The sequence below is a fragment of the Sinocyclocheilus rhinocerous genome, unplaced genomic scaffold (assembly GCF_001515625.1).
Source record: "Sinocyclocheilus rhinocerous isolate Xijiao unplaced genomic scaffold, SAMN03320098_v1.1 scaffold20, whole genome shotgun sequence".
In the NCBI taxonomy this organism is placed as follows: Eukaryota; Metazoa; Chordata; class Actinopteri; order Cypriniformes; family Cyprinidae; genus Sinocyclocheilus; species Sinocyclocheilus rhinocerous.
The window spans coordinates 2165729-2176794 of NW_015640468.1; the positions used below are offsets into that span (position 1 = coordinate 2165729).

The following is an 11066-nucleotide window of genomic DNA, read 5'->3' on the forward strand; positions in this document are numbered from 1 at the left end:
ACTGCCGCTAATTCAAAAGTGAAAGTAAAATGCGCACGGCGCTTTTACAAGCTATTTAAAAGCGAAGGAAAGCGAGGAAAAGAGGGAACGCCCCCGCCCCAACGGTGATACCGGTATTACCGGTGTTGTCACACATCGATTAACCGGTGAGAAAATTTCCTCACCGTCACAACCCTACTTAGTAGTGCTCCCCTCACCCTAGAGCAGTGTTACTCATTGCGCGGCTCGCCAAGCTTTGATGTGTGGCTCGCATGGCAGATGGCAGTAAATAATGCGATGATATGATCAATACAGATATTTAATAAAAACATTAAAAACAAGCAGGACTATGTCTAAGCCATTATAAAAACTCACACCGTGTCTACACTGGACACAAGCGTCGTGGTGTGACGCGACAAAAGACAATAGAACACATTATAATTATGGCCCTATGATTTCTGCGATGCGGAAAACGCGGACGGAATTGCGGAATCCAGTCATAAAAACAGAATTTACTGTATAACGCGGAATGTCACGGAATTTGTCAAAGTTTGGGTGAATAAATCAAAAGTAGGTCATTACACTTAAATCAAATCGCAATATTGACTGGTATCTGTAAATTTTAAGCTGCAAAAATAACATTTAAATATGAATCCTGCATGTCTCTTTATGAATGAATGGCACAGACGCGTGGTTTCATTTACTACACACATACTGAAGTGTGCAGTGTTTTCAGCGTCTGCTGTCTCGCTAAATGAGAACATAAATACATGAACAACAGTCAGTGTCTGCTCTATTACAAATAATTTATATTTTAAAAATACCCAAAACAGCGGAATTACAAGATGGAAATATAGACTAGAAAGATATTTAAACTTGCTCTGCCCTTACGTCCATGACATTGACTCACTGCGGAGTTGTTTTGGCAATCTTTCCAGCTCTTAACGCCGAATGTGCTCTTATGGTTTGATACATGATGGGCTAATGTAGAAGCAAATAACTTTAAATAAATAACTTTAAATAACTTTTAAAACTAAACCCCTTTGTATTGCATTGCATATTGTATGTTCAGGGATGACAGATTGAGAAGCAGACATGCTATTTATGACTGGATGTAACTTGTCATACTTGGCAGTAAAAGTGGCTCTCCTATTAACTTTATCCTATAATTGCGGCTCTAGTGAAAAAAATAGTGAAGATCACTGATGTAAAGGTTAGGCCATACTTCGTTTTAAAAAGGTTTTTTTTTTTTTTTTACTGTGACATACTATGATGGTGGAATGCAAAATCTTTTTTTTTTTTTTTATAATCCTATATGAAAATTTAACAACTTTTTCCACCTTTGAAAACAACTACTTCTGGCATAACCAAGGCCTTATGGGGAGGTAAAAATGATATTAACCAATAATGTGAAAATGTATCATTTCACGATTCAACTATATCTGATCAAGCTCCTGCTTTGTTATTTTCAGCTTTACATAACATGTGCTGTGAATGCTGCTTTATTTGTTTAAGGCATTGTGTACCCTGTTTATAAGGCAGTCTAATTCACATTGCCAACATTTGCATACTTTAGGGGGAATATTCATTCTAAAACGCAAGAGAAAACTACAGAGACACAGATTAAGCCTAGTCCTAAATGAAAAAGGATTTTTAATGGAGAAAACCAATTTATTCAGTAACTCAGTCAGACGCATGGCCTTATGTGCACTTAGGAATTGGAGTGTTATTTTAGTATCATTGAGATATAGTTTTTATTAATATTTTAAAGTAGTTTTTATATTTTGTGTTTTCACTTTAATTAAAGTTTTAATATTTTTGATATTTGTATTAGTTTTTTTTAAATGTCTATATAGTTTTTTTTTTTTTTTTCATAAATAAAATAAAATAAAAAACATTTAACTGCAGTGTCTTAAATCAGTGGTCTTTACCAGGGGAATAATTAATTACTATTTGATCACAATTAATTTTTTTGAAACACAAAACTGTAGTTACATAAAAAAACACAACATTAATATTACCAAATAAGAAGTTATAATCAAGGTTTCTTGTCATAAAAGTGTTAAAAAAAAATTCACAACATATTTTGTGATATACAAAGTTGCAAACATTGTCTGAAATAGTACAAGCTATAATAGGTAGGTATTAAAAAGTAGTAAGAGCATTTTTTTTTTTTTAAATAAAAGAGTCCACAGTATGCAGTTAAGTGCTAATGGAAGAGATGAGTTTTCAACTGTTTCTGGAATATTGTCAGGGACTCCGGACAAGGTTAGGAAGATCATTCCATTAGCAAGGAACAGATTTTAATGGCTTTTCAGTGTAAGCTTCATACCAAGATATGTCATTAATACAAGTACGCATGTTATTATAGGCCAGGTGTGAAATAAAACGGTTAATTCTCTGGCAACCTCTCTGCGTACCAAAGGGTCTTTGTTCTAAAAAACATTGAAGACACTCATCTTTAATGGTCCTCCTCTGCTATCCAGTGATGCTGAGCCACAAACAGACTGGATAGACACAAGTTGTGTAGATGGAACAGCTGCCATCTTAATGACTACCATTCTGAGCGCTGGGACAGAGCTGTAGATTCAATGATGTCTCACTCTGTAACAGCTATTTGAGATGGTGGGGGGAGTGGGGGGTAAACTCACAAAATAAGTGATGCATGAAGGACAGTTCTTTTCAAGCAAAAGCAGGCTCACATGACTCAGAGACGTCACACCATTACTGTTCTCAGTTTAGCATCGTATACTGTAAGGAGCTGTTAGTGCTATAGTTCCAATATAAAGCCTGATTTATACCTCCTAAACAATATCAAAATGAAGTTTAATTCAAAAAAATTAATTTGATTAGAAGATGTATATTAAAGTCACTGTATGTATGAACTGCATTTTTAATGTATTTTAAATTAATAGATAGGAGAGAAAAATTTAGCCTCCCTGCTTCCACTATTCTGGGAAGGTTTTCCGCTAGATGTTGAAACACAGCTGCGGGGATTTACTGTCATTTCCTAAGTTATACTATAATGAGTTGTACTTCTGTATGTGTTTCTTTCTTCTGTTGAACACTAATGATGATATTCTGAAGAATTTTGGTAACCAAACAGTAGACGGTAGCCATTGACTTCCATTGTATTTTTTCCATTCTATGGAAGTCAATGGCTACCGTCAACTGTTTGCTTACCAACATTCTTCAAAATATCTTCCTTTGAGCTCAACAGAAAAAAGAAACTCATACAGGTTTGAAACAACTTGAGGGTGAGTAAATGATGACAGAATTTCATTTTGGGTAAAATATCCCTTTAAGCAAGACAAATGCATACAGTATACTACTAGAACTCATAAACCATAAACTATGGGAAGCGTTATACTGTATTCCTTCTAAATAAATACACTTATATGAATTTGAATTACTGGGGTTCCTTTATTTATGCTGTCTTTTCTTTCTCTCGCCTTTCCCTTCTTCTCTATTGCTATCGTCCTCATAGGTACTGCATTCATAAATGACTAATGAGGGAGTAGGGATCCTGTTTTGCAACAGCGTTTGACAACACACCTACTCGGACGTTTCGGACACGGCCTACCTTCAAACAGCTCAGCAGGAGGACACTGCTCTGCCAGGATGGGATGCCAAGATGTGCCTCCAACTAAACACTGACACAGACATGACTAAAAGATTAACTATAAGCAGGCTACAGGGGTGCTGATGCTAGCAGGCATAAATCTGAGATAACAGATCACACTAGCAGGTGTGAGACAGAACTAGGGGAGATCAGAAAAATGCACATCGAAGGAAGACCAAAGTAGACGATTATAGTTCACAGGTGCAGCATCAGAAGACATAAGCAATGGAGCCCAATGCATACGTGCTGCTGTATTATATGATTTGCTGTTTTATATTTGAATATATTTGCTAATTTATTCCTGTGATGCAAAGCTGAATTTTCAGCATCATTACTCCAGTCTTCAGTGTCACATGATCCTTCAGAAATCATGCTAATATTCTGATTTCCTGCTCAGAAAACTTTTCTTATTATCAATGTTGAAAACAGTTTTGCTGCTTAATATTTTTGTGGAAACCACGATACACTTCCATTCAAAAGTTTGGACTAAAATAAAATGTAAAAAAAAAAAAGTAAGTGCATTCATATTTTATAAAGTTATAAAATTTAAAATAAATGCCTTTCTTTTAAAATTTTTTCATCAAAGAACAATGAAAAAAGTATCACGATTTCCACAAAAAAATAAATAAATAATAAGAACCAGTGTTAATGACTAAGTATCAATAATAAATGATAATAACTGAACCCCCCAAAAATTTATGAGCAAAACATTTTATATTTACAGATCAGTTCTTAACCAGCACTAGAGCATATTAATGAGGAATGACATTTATGGCACAGGTGTTTTTGGTTCAGAAACTGCAGTGTTTGGTAACAAGAACATAAGTGATATGTTGTGCTGTTCATGTGAGTAATACATGTCTCTTTGATGGCAGCTATGGTCCATCAGTGCTGTGACAAACCAGCACTTGTAAACATGCTGCTGCTCAAGCATTAATCCAATCATGTTTTTTAAATAAAATTCAGCTATTACAAGAATGTAATATCTGCCAGTTCCAGAGAGCAGCACTTCTTCATATCCACTCTTCAGATATGACAGACCCTCGAAGAAAAGTCTTCAATAGTTATGTTGTGTTACACACAAAAATACATGCCACAAACTGACTTACAATGTCTTGTTCAACACTGTTTCTTGACGCTGTCATAATCCGGTCCTTCAGGAAATTGCTTTTCCATGGCTACACACACAAGACCCTCATCTTAAGATCAACATCACAAGCGATATCAACTTCACTATCCAGGAAATTACATTTTTACCCCTTAAGGACCAACACACAGACACATAGACTATACAGAGTAGACACATACAAATGGTGGATTAGAAAAACCCCAAAATATAGTAATACCAAGAGATAAAAAGAAGCAGAAATGTGCCCTCTGACTCGGGAAAGCTCCAGTGCTTTCTGGCATTCTATTATAAACCAAAATATGAACACTGTGTATCTGAATACTGCACTATTCTAGATGAAAAAACCTCTGAAGGACTCGAAACTGGGTTATTATTGTTACCTAAAACTAAAACATTTTCGTTATTAGAAACAAAATGAACGGTAATAAAAACAAAATAATAATTAAAAAAAAAGTAAACTTGTTTCTTGTAGTTGCCAAAGCAACATTTCTCATTTTTGGTTTAGATTTTCTTAAAAGTACTAAAGTAACTAAAACTAAATCAACACAAACTAATAACTAAAAAAAATAATAAAAACTCAACTCAATAACTTAAAATCATAATGTAAAAAAAAAACTCATGAAAATGACAAAACATACAACAAAATTAATAAAAATGTCACTAAAATAAAGTGAAAAGATAAAGTATAAAAATAAAATGTATTTCAAAATATTAACAAAAATAACAGTAGTGCATCAATGTACAGTACATCAAATTTAAACCTAATATTACTCAATAAAATGCAGATACATTATCTGACAAGGTACAATACGGCTGCTCATACCACTACAGATCCATTCTAAACACATGGAAAGAGACATCTGTAAAGGATTAACTTGTCTGCATACAGGATTCAAGAAGGAGCACATCTCATCTCAGCTCAGTCACTATTCATGGTATTTAAGATGTTAAATCATTTTGTGCTTTAGCACAGACTCTTTGCCTGTTAAAAGTCATATATTAAAGTACTATCTGCAAAACCTTCTTATTGCTAACAGGTACTCAGGATCCACAATGAGCTTATGGCCAATGGAGAGTGAACTCAGATAATTTACTGGCTACAAATTATTATTGCAGGCTAAAAAAAGTGTACTTTGCTTTTTTTTTTTGGACAGAAAAAAATAATACATTAACACTGCCATTACCATTCAAAAGTCTTTGTGTAGCCAGTCCTTCAAACTGACGGCAGCAGGTCTGGGAACCATGGCCGCTTTGAATGGTCAAGGACCGCCCAAGTGGCCATATGACTCATGTTTTGTTTTGTGCCACATCATGTTTAGGGGTAATGGAAATGTCCCCAGAATAACAGACCGGTGTGTAAAACTCTTGGAAGTATTTTAAAGAGTCTATGCCGTGAACTTTGCATATTTCACATACTTTTGAAAACCTAGCATTTAGTTGATCCTGATAAACGCTCTTTGTTACAGCTGTAAACACAACGGCTTTCTTCTTTCATGAGAGGGTTTGGCATCACGGCATCTTTGTTTCTAGGCAGAACATTAAAGAACGCGACACACACGTCTCCTGAAAATCCTGTAGAATTCAACCAATCAGATGACGACTTAGAAACCCCTGAAGCATGTCCAATATTGTGTGCCATATGCATCAGACGTTCAGCCAACGGTCCGTGGGTGTGACGTCTGAGACTGAGATTAGGGATAAGTAAGACGTTTTCATTTTTTTTAAAGAATACTATGCTCACCAACTCTGTTTTTATTTGATCAAAAATATAGTAAAACTGTAAAATTATGAAATATTATTAGAGTTTAAAATAGAAAATATTTTAAAATATAATTTATTCCAGATTTGGTGCTCAATAAATATTTACTATTATAATCAGTTGAAAAAAGTTGTGCTGCATAATATTTATTGTGGAAATCATGATAAAAAAATTTTCTGGATACTTTGATGAAAAGAAAGTTCAAAAGAACAGCATTATTTGAAACATTATAAATGCCTTTACTGTCACTTTTGAGAAATATAATGCGTCCCTGATGATTTTTTAATTCATTAGTATTATTAATTTAGAAAAGTATTAATTTCTTTCACCACCACAATCTTAATGACCACAAAAAAAAAATCTTAATGACCACAAACTTTAGAATGGTAGATTTTTTTCGTATGACAAAAAAAGAAGCTTTTCCATGCATATTTCTGAGAAGTTGCAGTTACCAGTTGAAGTTACTGTCGAAATGTTGTGTAAGACCATCTAATCTCTTCTTAACGCTATCTTTGCTGAAACATTACTCAACTTAGCAGATGTATGTGTAACTGTGATTTATTTACACTCAAGTCAAACCTTATTCCAGTTTCTCTCCTTTAGCATAAACCAAAATCGCCATGACATTTATATCTTTGCACAAATCCTCCATACTCATAGAGTGTGCATCGATACAGCCATTCAAAGATGAACTCATCAATCTCACGAGTGAGTGGGTGGTCACTGCTGTACTCCAGCGGGGCAGAGGGACTCGCCAGATTGAGTTAGAGGACGCTGAAATGTGTGCCGGGCGGCTCAAGGCCTCCAGCTTTATGAGGAACAATCCTCCAGTTCCACTCAAGTGGCAAAAACACCATTAGTGCTCTCCACCAGGGAACAAATGATAGCACGAGCGGATTACAATGCCATTGTGCGTGTGTGAGTGAGTAGACGATGAGGGTTTACTATCTAGCCGTAAGCCACAATGAGACAGACTGCTTACCTGCTCATACTTTGCTGCCTTTTGGATATCGTTGAACAAGCGGAGATTCAGACGTGCTTTCTCCTGCAGAACATGCTGAAGCTCACTCTCCTGTCAACACACACACACACACACACAACACAGAAAGGTTAGATTCTCAGTTTTGTGGTACACATTTTTAAACACGCTTGAGTCTAGCAGAAGTACTCACAGGCACACACTGATAAACACACGTTTAGACGGCAGGGTGTATTCCTGGTAAGAGCAGAGAGTTTCTAACACAGCTAGTGTTAGTCAATGCATTATTCATTTTGAGGAGAGCGAGACAGGGAGAGAGTGAGTGAGTGAAGACAGTAAGACAGAGAGAGAGAGAGAGACGTTGCAGCCCATCTGTCTTAGCCAGACTGACACTGAGGGTTTGAACTACAATACAGAGATCAGTAGTCAACAGAAATCATGCTGTCTCCACACAACACGTCTAGAATAGTCTACATAGACAAGGAGAAAAAGAACGAGAGAGAGTCCATCACTAAATCAGCATGGCCTAAGTGACATCAATGGAAAAGAAAAGTTGTTTCAGAGGAAGAGGAAATTATTACATTTTGATGCACTATTATTAAGATATTTTTATCCTGTGGAATAAAATGCTCCAATGAACTGTTCACAGTAAGTGCATATTGACTTCAGTTAAAGCTACCTTTGTCATTTATTCCTTTGTGATAAATGTATAAATGTTTGATTTATTGTAAATACATTTTGAAAAAAAAATGTAAAACATTTTTTTTTAAAAATATCTTATTTAGCAAGGATACATTAAACTGATCAACTGATCTATCTATCTATCTATCTACACACACACATATATACATTTTGTATTCATAACAGAATCCAGAATTTTTTTTACAACTGTTTCTTGAGCAGCAGATCAGCATATTAGAATAATTTCTGAAGGATCATGTGACACTGAAGACTGGAATAATGGCTACTGAACATTCAATTTTGCCATCACAGGAATAAATTACATTTATATGTTAAATAGCAAACATTTATTTTAAATCACAACAATACTACTTTTGTTAATGTGTTATTGATTAGATTGACAACCTTGGTGGACGTTACACTATTCTTTCAATATATATATTTACAATTATTTTGGAATTTTATGTATTTTACTGCCAAACAATTATTTTAAATCACACGAATACTACTTTTGTTATTTTTTTTTTAATAAATAAAAATACTGAATAATAAATATTTTATTTAAAACATTTAAAAAATCATGGACCTATGGAATTTAATGTATTTTACTACAATTTAATTTAATTTTGATTTGTTTTATTTGTTTATATTCTTCCCATTATCATATTTTACTATTATTTCACAGATTTTGCATTGTATTGTCATACCAATGAAGCACACTAAACTGAAATCAAAATATAATTGAGAGAGACGAGACAGAGAGAGGAAGCAAGCCTGAGAAGTACAAGAAAGTAATGCTGATGAGGCACTACCCAAGAGAGGAGAGTAGCACACAGCACATTAGACAGCATGCTGGTTTTTATGATTGAATCATCTGTACACCTTTAAATAGCTCTGTATAATTAGGTTAACTTCTCAAATGATTGGTTAATCTTGAATGCTGCAGGAAATTTGCATATGCCCCCTAACCAAACCCCCATCCTATACAGCTTAAAGGAACACTCCACTATTTTTGAAAATAGGCTCATTTTCCAACTCCCCTAGAGTTAAACATTTGAGTTTTACCATTTTCGAATCCATTCAGCTGATCTCCGGGTCTGGTGGTAGCACTTTTAGCTTAGCTTAGCATAGATCATTGAATCTGATTAGACCGTTAGCATCTCGCTCAAAAAAGACCAAAGAGTTTCTATATTTTTCCTATTTAAAACGTGACTCTTCTGTAGTTACATCGTGTACTAAGACCGACGGAAAATGAAAAGTTGCGATTTTCTAGGCCGATATGGCTAGGAACTATACTCTCATTCCGGTGTAATAATCACGATGTTACACGATGTAACTACAGAAGAGTCAAGTTTTAAATAGGAAAAATATAGAAACTCTTTGGTCATTTTTGAGTGAGATGCTAACGGTCTAATCAGATTCAATGATCTATGCTAAGCTAAGCTAAAAGTGCTACCACCAGACCCGGAGATCAGCTGAATGGATTCGAAAACAGTAAAACTCAACTGTTTAACTCTAGGGGAGTTGGAAAATGAGCCTATTTTCAAAAATATTGGAGTGTTCCTTTAAGATTCTCCCCTCACTGCAAGACAAAAACTTAATTACACTCCAACAACATCCACGTGGTATGGTGCTATAGCATCACTTACTCATATTATCTCCAGGCAAGAGCCACAAATGTGAGTATTCATGTGTTCACGTGCGCATCTCTCTGTGTGTGGCCTCAGATATGCCGGGGCATTTAAGGAGCATGAAAATATTGACATCCTGGTTTCTCCTCTAAAGAGGAAAAATGTATTGTTCATAGTGGAAATTCCCAACCACATATCCCAGAATATGATGGGTTTTTCTTTCTATTAACAGACTGTAAATCTTCTACTTCAATGAAGCCGGATACAGTAACAATGTTATTAAAAGAGCAAAAAAGAAATAAATAAATAAAATGATTAAAATGTTAGTAACTTTCCTTCATACAAGCACACATACATACACATCCACTTATAACAGAACTAAGATCACCTCCATTTCTCTCCATTCACTCTCATAGAAAGGCCATTGTCATTTCAACTAGCGTCAATTCACTGTAGTCACTTCCAATCTCTCCTGAGCTGCACATGATTGCATTGACAGCCCGCTCTTTGAACATCGATCCAAAAAACTCTGAATGGATGATAGACTAAGCCTCGAGTGACCCAGTGTAGAGGAGAGAGAGAGAACGAGACATTTGATTGTTTCTTGATGATTACAGATTAGACACATATAAACTTGATTCACATCGAATGTGTAACACTAACAAATTGCATGAATCAGCCCAGGAGACTCAGCGCTGTTTCTGCAGCACCATCATTTGCATGAGATGCAAAAAAAAAAAAAAAAAACCCAAATGAAAAAAAGAGAGGGATGCCACGAGGGAGGTCATTACAAAAACATTCTACTCATTCTGCTGGAAGAGCCTGCTAATAATGTATTAGAGGTGAAGCATCCACTAATTACACACACACACACGTCTGGTTTGCTATCCTTGTGGGGATTCTCCATAGGCGTAATGGTTTTTCTACTGTACAGACCGTATATTCTATTGCCCTACACCAAGCCTACCCCTAAACCTACCCCTCACAGGAAACTTTGTGCATTTTTAGAGTTTCAAAAAACTTCATTCTGTGTGAATTATTAGCTTGCTTACCCGTGGGGACCCCATGAGTCTGTGTGTATTCAGGTATAAGTCCCCACCGGAATAGAAACACAGGTACACACACACACACACACACACACACACGTATCTGGAACCCTCTGCTCTAGAACATTTTTTAACTAAGTTCAGAACAACATACTAAACATACTACTGTAATATTCACGTATGTGCTTGCCTGTATTAAATTTTGTATTGCATAAAGAACAGTAAGAACAGTAAGAAGTG

General features: G+C 35.4%; 1 protein-coding gene across 1 annotated transcript in view; it reads right to left on the reverse strand.

Moving 5' to 3' along the window:
- The window catches only part of LOC107753130 (RIMS-binding protein 2-like), a 162605-nt gene that overhangs the window by 51271 nt on the left and 100268 nt on the right, over positions 1 to 11066 (reverse strand). The window contains 1 exon segment of the mRNA XM_016569256.1: positions 7472 to 7561. Within this exon segment, the coding sequence (XP_016424742.1) occupies positions 7472 to 7561 (90 nt within the window).